Source organism: Nematolebias whitei, chromosome 8, assembly GCF_014905685.2.
Source record: "Nematolebias whitei isolate Nwh7 chromosome 8, NemWhi1, whole genome shotgun sequence".
Taxonomy (NCBI): Eukaryota; Metazoa; Chordata; class Actinopteri; order Cyprinodontiformes; family Rivulidae; genus Nematolebias; species Nematolebias whitei.
Window position 1 is genome coordinate 28,708,507 of NC_056505.1, and position 12,663 is coordinate 28,721,169.

A 12,663-nucleotide genomic window follows, 5' to 3' on the forward strand; every position below is an offset into this window, starting at 1 on the left:
TGAAGGCGAGCGTTCGCGCCCCCTCTCCCAATTGTCTTCTTTTACCATTTGAGCTAGTGGTGCTAGCCTCTCTGAGTTTTGACCTTGTTTTGATTGGTGAAGGCGAGCGTTCGCGCCCCCTCTCCCAATTGTCCTCTTTTACCAGCTGAGCTAGTGGTGCTAGCCCCTCTGAATATCTTGGGCATAGCTGGGTAAGGAGCATGGACGGCTCTCACTGCTGTACAGTCTGTGGAGCCATGCTCCAGATAGATGACGGTCACGACCTGTGTCCTGCCTGCCTTGGACATGACCATCTGGTGGATGCCCTGTCAGAGAACCCCTGCATGAATTGCAGCTTCATGTCGCATGCTGTGAGGGCGGCCCGGCTGGCCCAGTTTCGCCCCAAACTCGGCGATGACCTCCCGCCTTCTGGGCAGGAGGCTCCACCTAGGCGCTCGAAGCGCCGGACTGAGGCCGCAGTCTCTGTGGCCCCTCCTGGGAAGAAGCGAGCCAGGTCTGATAGGGGCCTCTCCACAAGGGTGGAGCAGCTCTCCGCTGAATTAGCGGAGATGAAGTCCCTTTTTCAGGTACACCAACTGGGAACTGAACCAGTGGCAGCAACTGGACTCTCCTCCCCACCCATGCCTGAACTGGCTGTGGAGGAGGATGTGCTATCCTTGGCTGCCTCCGCCTCTCACTTTTTAGGTGAGGAGGACGGGCATTCATCTCGAGTCTCAGAGACAGCTTCACTCTCTTCTTCTCGGAGTGCAGTTAGTGGGTCGGGTGACGGCTCGATGCAGGACATCATGCGTATGGCCCTGAGACAACTGCAGCTGGACGTCCCGCAACCAGAGGCGTCCACCCCTGGAAGTGCCTTCTTCAGGCGCGGACTGACCCCTCCTTCCTTTTCTGTCCCTCCATCAGAGGAGTTCCTGAGGGAGTTGCATGGTTGCTGGCGGGACCCCAAGGCCTTTGCGCGCCTCTCTGCAGATGGCAGAGTGTTGGCGGCCATGCATGAGCCGGCTGCAGCAGGCTTGGATCGCATGCCAGCGATAGAACCTGCTGTTGCCTCTCTCATCGTGTCACCAGATGAAGCTCTGCGCAGTCATGTTCGGTGCCCACGAGCTCAGTGTCGTGTCACGGATGAATTCCTCTGCAGAGCCTATGCCGCCGGAGCGCGTGCTGGCCGCCTAGGTAATTCCTTGGCACACCTAATGCTTGCCCTCTCCGCGTCCCTTCAGGGGACTAGTGGTGCGACAGCAGCGATGGGCTTTAACGATGCAGCGCTTCAGGCCTTTGCACTAATGACGAGGGAGCTTGGGCGTGTGATGTCCTCCTTGGTCCAAGCTCGCCGACAGGTCTGGTTAGCTCAGTCAGCTTTGACTGAGCCATGCCGTAGAGCCCTCCGTAGTGTCCCAGTGGTGCCGGGGGAGTTGTTCGGTTCGGCTGCCTTGGAAGCACTGGAACGGACTGTCCAGGCACGACAGAGAAGGCAGCAATTTTCGAGCCTTAGCAGGCCAATGCCCCCTCCACCTCCTCGGCATCCAAGGCACCTGTCGGCTGGCTCCAGCATGCAGCCGCCGCCTGGGGGTCATAACCGGCCGGGTGGTCCTTACCCTCATGCGGTTCAGCAAAGGCCCAGCAGGAGCTCTCGTGGGTTGGTCCACCGACCAGCTGGGCAGGCTCGGACCAGGGACTCTGGCTGCCGCCCCCCCACGGCCCCTAGGGGTCGTGGAGGGAGACGGTGATGCCATCAGGCCGACCGTCGGATATTTCTCCCACCAGCAGCTCAGCTATTGGGTTGCTCACGCCGTGGACCCATGGGTGGTTGCCACTCTGACCCATGGTTACCGGCTACAGTTCCGACGGCGGCCTCGTATCTCAGGCCGGGTCAAGATGACTGTAATCGCCGACCCGGTGAAAGCTCAAGCACTAGACCAGGAACTTTCCGCCCTCCTGGCCAAGGGCGCAATAGAGGCAGTGGACCCTCTGCAACAACCCAGGGGCTATTACTCGACTTACTTCCTTGTGCAAAAGAAGACGGGCGGGTTTCGTCCCATTTTAGACCTGAGGGGACTCAACCAGTACCTAAAGGAGCTGCCCTTCCACATGCTCACAACAGCAGAAGTCCTTCAAGCTGTCACAAGGGAAGAATGGTTCACGTCTGTAGACCTGAAGGATGCATATTTTCATGTGCCTATTGCGGCAGAACATCGCCGCTTTCTCAGGTTTGCCTATCGGGGTCACCACTGGCAGTTCCGGGTACTTCCATTCGGGCTCTCTCTCTCCCCAAGGGTGTTCACTCGGTGCGTGAAGGCAGCCCTCTCTCCTCTGCAGGCCTGCGGAGTGAAGATTCTGCCGTACTTAGACGATTGGCTTCTCTGCGCCCCGTCTCAGGCCTGTGCCTTTCACGACACAAACCGCCTGCTCGCTCATATGTCCCAGTTAGGCCTCAATGTCAACCTGGAGAAGAGCTGCCTGATCCCTTCCCAGACGACCACCTTTCTTGGGGTGGTTCTGGATTCATCTTCAATGAGAGCTCGCCCATCCGCTCAAAGGGTGGCCGGCATACTCCAGCTGGTCAATCGGTTCAGGCTGGGCAAGCAGCTCCCCTATGTTGCCTTCCTGCAACTACTCGGCAAGCTGACATCAGTCACTCGGGTGGTGCCCTTAGGCCTGCTGTCACTTCGCCCCTTGCAGAGGTGGCTCAACAGCTTTCGCCTGGATGCCAGGCTGCACAGGCATCGCAAGCTCGCAGTGACGTGGTCATGTCTTCATGCCTTGACTCCATGGAGGGACGAAGATTATTTGTCCAGGGGTGTCCCCATGGGAGTGGTAGTGTGTCGCAGGGAAGTGGTCACAACGGATGCCAGCTCCATGGGATGGGGGGCTGTATGGCAACGCAGAGCGGTTCAGGGCCGCTGGGGTCAAAGAGACCATTCCAAGCATATAAATGTGCTGGAGCTGCGTGCAGTGCACTTGGCACTCAGGCACTTCCTGCCTCACCTGGAAGGGAGGCATGTACTTGTTCGGTCAGACAACACCTCTGTTGTCTACCACATCAACCATCAGGGGGGCACCAGGTCAGCACAACTTCTGAGTGTGTCCAGAGAGCTCCTGGAATGGGCCTCTCCTCGCCTGTCCACCCTGCGGGCAGCGTACTTGCCAGGGCGACACAATCAGGTCGCAGATTTTCTCTCCCGCCAAGAGTCCCCTCCGGGAGAGTGGTCCCTCCACAGAGACATAGTGCTGATGATCTGGGACCGTTTTGGTCAGGCAGAGATAGACCTGTTTGCGACGGAAGAGTCGACTCAGTGTCCCCTATGGTACTCTCTTACGGGGGCGTCGGGTGCGCTAGGCCAGGACGCATTGGCTCATCCTTGGCCAAGGGTCCTTCTATATGCCTTTCCACCCCTTTCTCTAATTTGGCCAACCCTTCAGAGAGTCCTCGAGGAGGGCCACAGGATGCTGCTGGTGGCTCCGTATTGGCCAGTGCGACCATGGTTCCCACTACTACGAAGTCTATGTCAGGGCGTCCCATGGTGTCTTCCGACCAGAAGGGACTTGCTGTCTCAGTTGGGGGGACTGATATGGCACCCCAATCCTCAACGTCTTCGGCTGTGGGTGTGGCCACTGCAAGGCTAGGACAGCAGCTGACTGGAGTTTCGAGCCCCGTCAGACGCACCATCCTGGGCGCCAGGGCACCCTCTACTCGTCAGCAGTACGAAAACAGGTGGCGCCTGTTTTCCCAATGGTGTTCGGATCACAAGAAGGATCCAGTCTCCTGTACAATACCCACCATTCTGGAGTTTCTCCAGTCTCTACTTGGTAAGGGTCGCTGTCCTTCGACGCTTAAAGTTTATGTAGCGGCAATATCATCTAATCACGCTGGCATTGATGGCTGTACGGTAGGGAGCCATAATCTAGTCTCTCTTTTTCTGCGTGGTGCCCGTAGGTCACACCCGCCGACAGCTCCACGAGCACCAGGTTGGGACCTTCCCTTGGTTCTCGAAGCTCTGTGCCGTCCTCCTTTCGAGCCTCTGTCGCAGGCGGACCTCAAGTGGCTTTCATGTAAGACGGCTTTTTTGTTGGCTATTACCTCAGCAAAGAGGGTCAGCGAGCTACATGCTCTCTCAATCAGCCCCTCATGTCTCAGGTGGGGCCCTGAGGGCTCGTGTGTTACCTTGTGGCCAAACATTGCATTCGTACCAAAGGTGTTGTCTCACTCTCACTCTAACCAACCGTTGAGGCTGGCACGTTTTCAGCCTGCGCCTGGTGAGGGGTCTGCATTATTGTGCCCGGTAAGGGCTCTGGAGGCATATGTTGCAGCTACTGCTGTGATAAGGCATTCAGACCAGCTGTTTGTGTGTTATGGAGGCCCTAGGTTAGGCTGTCCTCTTTCCAAACAGCGCCTCTCCCACTGGATCGTGGACGTCATCTGCCATGCCTATGCTGCAGGGCCCGGCTCCCTGCCGGTCGGCTTGAAGGCTCACTCTACCAGGAGCGTCTCCGCTTCCTGGGCTGCCCTGAGAGGGGTTCCGCTGGAAGCAATATGTGCTGCTGCATCATGGGCTTCCCCAAGCACGTTCACCAGATTTTATAGAGTTAACGTGGCCACCCCTCATCCCCTGGGCCAGGTTCTTCTACAAGGGTCCTCTGGGCCTCCTCAGTGAGGTAGGTGTTAGGATTCCTTGTGACATCGTTGATATTAGTCATTCAGTGCTTTCAGCACCGCCCTCTGGCGGTCAGGAGGGATGAAATAGAACGAAAGTTACGTATGTAACTACGGTTCTATGAATCCCGGATGACCGCCAGAGCTTCTCCGTCACTCAGAATCCTTGCGTTTCGCGAGAAGATTCTGTAGGAGCAGAGCAGCGGATGACGTCGGGCTATATAGCCTCTGATTGGTCATCCGTGTCACACCTGTGACTCCGTTGGTATTATTACTCGAATCAGCGCATGCGCGAAGGGAACATTCAGTGCTTTCAGCACCGCCCTCTGGCGGTCATCCGGGATTCATAGAACCGTAGTTACATACGTAACTTTCGTTTTATTAACAATGCATCCCTTTGATAGGATTGTATGTTTCTTTAGGTCATCAATGCCCCCCAAAACATACTGTACACATTATACAAGGGAAACCACAATTCAGGCAAAAAAGCAAAACAAATAAACAATTAAATTATTATACAGTCTTGAGGAAAAATATAAATAACATTTTCTTCTTCTCTGGTTGAGCTCACTATGGTACAGACATATAATAAATAGATCAGGTCTGACATCACTCAGCAGATCTATGAATCATCTCTCTACGAGTCCATTTGTGTAGCAGCATTAGAGCAAAAACGAGCCGATGGAAACGGAGAACCCTGTTTCCATGGAAACCTTTTTACAAATCCTTTAGTCATAGCACTGCACCGCTCTCCTCCGTTTTCTCCTCCTCACCAAATGACACATAGTGATATATTGCATTGTGGGAACAGATCCTGGGGGTAACTATAGTCCTACAGTGTATGGCAGCATGTGATGGCAACCTGTTGAAAAACAAAAGGTTCTCAAAGAACTATGTCAAGGTGGCGTCACAACTTTGCCATGCTTGTTGAACATGCAGTAAAGGTGATGTGCGGGAGGAAAGAAGGCATCGTGATAAGAAGCTGCGAGGTTTATGAAAGAGTTTAGAAACGTCTGTGTGCAGTTTGGTGCTAGAAATGTCATCAATCGACCATTCGACAAGCAACTTACACAAGTAAGCGTCTTTCAAAAGACCACCTTCATGAGGCCCGGTAGAAATGCAATGGCTGAAGAAAAAACATTAAAAGGTCCTAAGCAAGTAAAGGATGGAACAAACTACCATTAACTTACATGCTATGCTTCTTATCTACTGAGTAAAGGTGGTAGATATAATGCTTTAGAAAATACATTAGTGATGTTTGATTGTCTGTGATGGAGGGAAGTGAAAGGTAATGAGCTGACAAGAGGCTAAAAGTTGTAGGAAGTGGTGAGGAAAGAGAAGCAAAAACACATATCTGGCTAACATGGATCACAAGCGGGAGAAGCAGCAGGAAGGCTGGAGTTAAGAGTTAAAAACAGCAGGATCCCTCCTTAGTGTTTTGTTAAAGAACGCATGGTCTGAGGAACCTCCATGTAGACCTGACAACATGCCTAATTCTCTCCATGACAGAAAACCACCTCCTCTGTAAAAGAACACGATACACGTTTTTAAAACAATTTGTCCTAATGATCCAGCTTGTCCTTTAGCATTACACGGATGTATCAAGTGTTGGTCAAGATTGCCGACCCCATGTCAGAAGAGCATTTGGCTTAAACTGCTCCATGTTTTTGTGTTGGTAAATTTGTTTTCTTGCTTCCAGCTCATATTTGCTTGACGAACGCTGGGTGATGACCACCTCCTGTGTCCTTGACGACGATACCGTTTTATGCAACAGAAACATGCCCAACTTTTTCCTGTCTGAGCCTCAGTCTTGCTTTCTTTCCATGATTGTTAGGAGGCGGGACTGCAGCTGTGCACAGAGCAGGGTGGGACAGGGAGGATCAGGACTCCGCAGGAGGGTTAACGTCCTCGTCCACAGGTTTCGGTAGCTTCGTCAGCATTGCCTCTGCTTCCTCGTACATCTGAGAGGAGGACGAACAAAGATTAAAACACTCAACGATTAGGAGTCTGATTCAGACAAGGTAGAGAGGATTGTTTGATCCCTTACTGCCATAAATTGCACGTCCTGGAAGAGCTCTTGTATGAAGCGTCTTGAGGTCAGGCGGAACATACAGTGGGCTAAGAGGTGAGAAACCTCAGAGTACAGGCAAATGTCATCAAACGCATACGGAAACTTTTCTTTTATCCTGAAGAAAAGATTAAAACATTTCAGAATAACAATTAAACCACAACAAGTAAAACACATCAATCATTTTGTAACTTTGCCAAGTCCTGCTGGATAACTTCATGTCCCGTCATTCATTGTCTCGTGAATAGGGGTGGGCGATATGGATCAAAAATTAATATCTCAATATTTTAAGATAAATCGCAATATACGATACATATCTCAATATTTTTTCTTTCCATAAAGTAATAACAAAAATATATTTCTGAGTCTAAGCTTTGTCCCAGTTGTCACAGGCATATTTATTAACAAACAGCTGTAACTGTACAAAATAAGTGTCTAAAAAATGAACTATTTACATACATTAGTTTATTTTTTAGACCTTTATTTACATATATTAAATAATAATCCTCTTCAGCTGTGCTGCCTTCACGACGTTAGTAAGCGTATGAACTGCAGCTCCGACAGACTTCAGCCTCCTTCCCTGAAACAAACCACAGGTCAGAACTCATTTAGCTGTGCTGTGCCTTATGAGAGGAACAGAGAGAGGTGGCGCCGCAACATTAATAAATCAACAGCTTGTCATATCGCTAAAGACACGGTCCTTAGCGGCTAACACTTTAGCCGTCTTGTTCCACAGTTGAGACTGGGACCGTGTCTTTAGCGATATAAGCTGCTGATTTATTAATGTCGCGGCGCCACCTCTCACTTTTCCTCCCATAAGGCATAGCACAACTAAATGAGTTTCATACCGTGGTTTGTTTCAGGGAAGGAGGCTGAAGTCTGTCGGAGCTGCAGATTATAACTTAGCGCGCTGTTTTAAATGGTGAAAAAAGATTCGTAGTTCCAACCTTTTGTTGGGACTTGTTTTCAGCATCGTCTACAGAAATAATTTTTCTGCTGCTCATCTGACAATTTAAATCCAAACCATCTCCAAATAACAGTCATTGTTTTTCTTTTTGTTCAGCAGCTAAGCTGCTCTTCATATCTCCCATATTTACTTGTGATAAACGTCTCCTGCCCACCTGGAGAAGCAAGAAGTGGGGGGAGCACGTGCGGCTGAGGTGCTGTGTGTTTGTATTCAATGAGGGAGGGCCGTGTGCAGATGAGCACAGATGGGAGAAAAAGAATTAACTGGATTTAAGTCCAATTATAATGCAATGTAGAAATATTGATAGACGATATAGTCCTGTCTTAAATCGCGGATAAAATTATCTCGATATTTTTAAAATATCGAGATATCGCCCAGCCCTACTCGTGAACCACCTGTTTAAATCACAGTGAAGCCGAAAGTCTACCTATGATGCAGCAAGAGTCCTACACAACACTGAGCAGGTGGTTTTCATGTTACGGCCGACTGCTGTGAGGATACCAGACTGAAAAAGAGAAACTTACGTCAGTAGTCCTGTTTCGTGGCCTTTGGTTCCAACAGAGGAGCTGAGATTGATGATGAGGCGGAGAATCTCCTTCCTCAGCAAGACTCGAGAAGCAGGGCCGTCCTCAGATAACGCCTTACCACCTACAAAAACAAACTTTTTACTTTTCTTACAACATAGACAATAAATTGGATCACTGCTGTTTTATTATTTGTCACAATATCTTTTGTGTTCAGTCAAGATAAATAGTCTGCTGAACTTTTATTATTTATATTGTTGGTGCTAATCTTTAAAAAATATATAGTAACAGCACAAACACAAACTGAAAGTCCAAAATGTTGTTGATATGTAACCAGTTCTTCTGGCTGGAACCTGAATCAGAGGTTGAGAAGAAATCTTTTGAAGACATTTTGAACTGTAGATGATGGTGGATGATATTTAAAGTCTCCCCAGCTGAACAGCCATATTATGAAATTGCTCCACTATTTTTACTCACTGTTTTCACAGACTGATAAACTTCTGCCCATCTTTATTTTATACACAATCCTCTTACTGACCTGTTGCTAATTAACTTAATTAGTTGCAAAATGCTCTTCCACTCGTTTCTCATTCTTATTTTACAGCCTTTTGAAGCCCTTGTCTCAACCTACCAGTATATAAAGATGTATTGCTGACATCAAATTCAAAATCACATTATTTGTCCTAAAAATGATCGAACTTCTCAGCTTCAACATTTGCAGTGTTTACTACGTTTCATTAGGAATAAAATGTGTGTTTATGAGATTTGCAAATAAGTGCATTCTGTTTTTATTTACACATCGTGGACAGTGGAGCTCTTACCAATGACAATGTCACCAGGTGTGGGTGTGCTGCAGATCGAGCCTTGTGACACAGCAGCATCACTGCAGCCTGACACCCCGGAGAACTTGGACTGGGGCATCACCTCCAGACGATGACCGCTCTGTCCTCCCCATGATGGGAAGTCAATATAATCTGTGAATAAAATGCATAATTATCATTAATCTGTGCTGAGTTTAAAGCAGATCCATGTGGTATAAATATGTGTTTGTGCCCTCACCTGTGCGAGGGTGTGTGCTATTGATCTGTGGCTTTGAGGGATATCCGAGGATGATGGCTCCCACGCAGTAGAGGCAGTTTTCTTCAGTGTGATCCTGCAGGCCTGTCTCCTCTGAACCCACCATGTGGTTAGGAGTGTCACCTCGGCACACGATCAGCTCAGAGATACTGAACTGCTGCTTCAGTAACGGAATGGCAGGCCGATCCCCTGCAGAGGTTATTGCAAACATATCGCAAAGATTTAAAAATCTTTTTTCCGCTTGCAGGTTTATCAGTTAATCAGGTAAAGAAACAGGATTTTACCGTCTCCGTCACCAAAAAGGAAGCGTTTCCGCTCCTCTGAAGGTGGGCTGATTCGCTGCTGAAAGTACGTCGAATCCCTAATGTGGAACATGTCGTTGATGTTCAATGGCAGCGCGAGGCCAATGTAGTCATCACTACACCCGAAGGTGGCACTAGAGACCATTGAGCGCACTGAAGAGCAGCGGTGCAAGGTGCTTTGGTTGATGGGGCTGAGTAGCTCTTCTTTATCCAGAGAGGCAAAGCTGAGAGCTTTCAGAAACCTAGGGAGGGCAAGAGGAGAGGTGTGTGAGAGGATCCGGGGGGAGAGACTGGGAGAGAATAGGAACATGTTGGATAAAACCACAGAGACGGCGACTTGTTAAACTCAACCGCTTCATGTAGAACAATCACCAACATGGAGGCAAACACTAAAATGAGGCAAAATGATTAATTTTTTTAAATCAAGGTTTGATATCTCCTCACATTTTTCTGAAGAATGCAATTTTAATATTGGGCAGGACTGAGGTTCTGTGATTTGACAACCTGAAATAATCCCAGCTTTCATGTTTTAAATGCAATAGTAAACCTAATAAAAAAAACATGTAATAAAAGCACAAATCATAAAACATTCAGTCTACATGGAGCTCACACACGCTACAGGTCAAAGTAACTGCAGGCACTGAGCTGGAACTATTCTAGTAAGAGCAGAAAAGACCGGAGCTACAAGGTGCGTCTCTACTGAGGAGGACACTGGGTAGGTCCACCCACCGCGGTACAAATGTTCTGGACAGCCTGCGGTGTGGACGTGGGACCGTAGGCTCTGGACAGGTGCGCCTCCTATCTGATAGCCTGACAAAGTATAAAGTGGACAGACATGCTCACATCTGTCAATAAAACTTAATAAATCTGCTAAAGCTACATTCCAGCAGGAAAAATACCATAATGTTGTTTGGTGGTTAGTGAACACTCATCTTCTCCTTTACACAAAAACTATCATAAAAAAAAATGTAGCTTCCAGCCCCTGTAGAGATGTTTGACCCACCTGCGAGGAGTCAACCTGGAGTCCAGGCTGCCGGTCTTCATGGTGATGGTGTCTGTAAACAGCACATCTTTGGCAGGTGAAGCCAGCGCCTCACTGTGAGACAAAGACGGGTGTATCCTCTGCTGCTGCAGCCTCTTCAGCGTGGCGTAACCCAGCGCGTCCCTCGGGCTGGTGTACATGAAGCTGCAATCAGCCAGGCTTTTAATGGTGGTCACTGAGGGGGACTTGAGAGACTGAGCTCGGCGGGGCAGAGTGTGCGAGGAGCCCGGTGGTACCAGAGAGACGTTGGAGGACTTAGACATGGACATGTGGTTAGTCTGAGCCTGGGGGCTGAGGGAGGGGAGTGTTTTGACAGTTTTGGCAGACACAACAGTGTTGAGGCTCACACAATCAGAGGAGTCCAGTTCAGGCTGTTCAGGGTTCCCAACGGTCTCCCGGGAGGGGCTGGAGCTCATGGAGCTGATGCCACTGGTTGTGGTATCTGTGTTAAAGCTCTGACTGCGGCTTTTAAACTGAGTACCCCCACCACCTCCTCCCACATTGCCTCCACTTGAAGAGGAGCCACCATCTCCTGCTAGACGCTCTCGGCTGCTCTGCTCCCTCTCCCGGCTGTGGTGCTCCATGGCTCCATGTCCACCTAAACCACTGAGTCCAAGACCTGAGCCTCCTCCTCCCTTCACCAGCCTACCATCCACCAGCTGCTCCTCAGAGCCCCCCCTGGTCCCAACAAAAGACGTCTCTAGGCTAACCGTTGGACTCTTTGGCATGCCTCTGCCGTTGAACACAGAGGTGAAGACATCCCCCTGATTTGGGCTGTAAATAGAGGGCTCCGTCACAGTCCTGTTCCGCCTCAAGCTATCGGTCTTCACCTCAGTAGGGGTGCGAGAGCCTGAAGAGGCTTTAGGATCACTAGTAGAGCGGAGTTTCTTGCTGGGGAGGGACAGTGAGTTAAGAAAGCGGGAGCGAACAAAACGTGAAGAAGCCAAGATTGTGAAGGGGCTGCGGTCTTTGATAGTTTTGGAGTTGAAGTAGAATTCTGACGAGTCCAGAATGTCACACTTGTCATCATCCAGGATGTACATGTCTGATGACACAAAGACACGACTGTTAGTGAAGTGAAACCTTATTGATGTAGCAGCTTTCATACACAAAGTAGCCCAGTGATGCACGACTGGTTAACACGTCACTTATTTAATGAGTTGCAAGGTCAATTTATGGTTTATACACAGGCAGTAAGGGTTTGATTGATTTTGATTTCAACAGGAAGCTTGTGCAGAAATCTTCAAACAGATGGAACGTGTTTAAATTCCATAGTACTTGAGAGAATATGAGCAGCAGCATTTAGTCTGTGAAACCTATTAAAAAACCATTACAGAAGTCCAACCAACTCACAATGAGTACAGAATTTAACTTTTCAAAGCCAGTTTTCGACAAATCTTTCACTTGTCGAATAGTTTTGAAAATGATAAAAGGCCAAATGAGCAATACGATTAATATGACTAAAGGTCAATGCCTACTTTTAGGATTTTTGGCTTCATTTGTACAAAATGTGATCATACATAAAAATACTCAATGATGACGGTGATAAGAAATGTATTTGCTTTGTATTATTAAATCTTTTATAGATAATACAGTAGTCCCTCACTACTATGTGGTTTGACTTTTGCGGACTCGCGCTTTCGCTTATTATTTTTTTTAAAGTAAGATTGGACATGACACACAGCTGATTGATGGATGAGCCGCACGAGCAGCATAGATTGTTTATTTAAAATAAATTACTTTAAACGATTTAGCACCCGCATGCAGCCCACAGGTGCAGGGAGGTGCATGTCGTGATCTCCGCCCTCTGCGGAGAAGTGGGCGTGGCAGAGAGCAGCGATCATGACATTCGGTGCTCTTTTAGAGCGTTTAGAGTTTAGGAACATTATTTAGAATATTGCTAGAGTGTGGGAAGGAATTAAAACAACTTTATACACACACACACATATATATATATATATATATATATATATATATATATACACATATATACATATATATACATATATATATACATATATATATATACATA

At 48.5% G+C, this 12,663-nt stretch overlaps 2 protein-coding genes across 2 annotated transcripts in view; one reads left to right on the plus strand and one right to left on the minus strand.

The window, feature by feature from the left end:
- Positions 1-200: 200 nt before the first annotated feature.
- LOC119413633 lies at positions 201-3,845 on the plus strand. Its single transcript, XM_037680689.1, has 3 exons — positions 201-1,088; positions 1,221-1,337; positions 1,438-3,845. Exons 1-3 carry the CDS (start codon positions 201-203, stop codon positions 3,622-3,624), a joined length of 3,192 nt encoding a protein of 1,063 aa, XP_037536617.1. The 3' UTR covers positions 3,625-3,845.
- A 2,359-nt stretch (positions 3,846-6,204) lies between these two features.
- Positions 6,205-12,663, minus strand: part of LOC119414045 (rapamycin-insensitive companion of mTOR) — a 38,452-nt gene continuing 31,993 nt past the window's right edge. The window contains exons 31-37 of the mRNA XM_037681156.1: positions 10,593-11,676; positions 9,572-9,831; positions 9,270-9,476; positions 9,032-9,184; positions 8,211-8,334; positions 6,699-6,837; positions 6,205-6,612 (exon numbers count right to left, since the gene is read on the minus strand). Of these exons, the coding sequence (XP_037537084.1) occupies positions 6,532-6,612; positions 6,699-6,837; positions 8,211-8,334; positions 9,032-9,184; positions 9,270-9,476; positions 9,572-9,831; positions 10,593-11,676 (2,048 nt within the window). The 3' untranslated portion in view covers positions 6,205-6,531. The remainder of the gene's footprint in view (positions 6,613-6,698; positions 6,838-8,210; positions 8,335-9,031; positions 9,185-9,269; positions 9,477-9,571; positions 9,832-10,592; positions 11,677-12,663) is intronic.

Coding starts and splice junctions, on each gene's coding strand:
- LOC119413633 (XM_037680689.1), top strand. CDS start 201: ATGGACGGCTCTCACTGCTGTACAGTCTGTGGAGCCATGCTCCAGATA. Junction 1,089..1,220: donor ATGAAGCTCTGCGCAGTCAT/GTTCGGTGCCCA, acceptor GCGTCCCTTCAG/GGGACTAGTGGTGCGACAGC. Junction 1,338..1,437: donor TGGTCCAAGCTCGCCGACAG/GTCTGGTTAGCT, acceptor CTGCCTTGGAAG/CACTGGAACGGACTGTCCAG.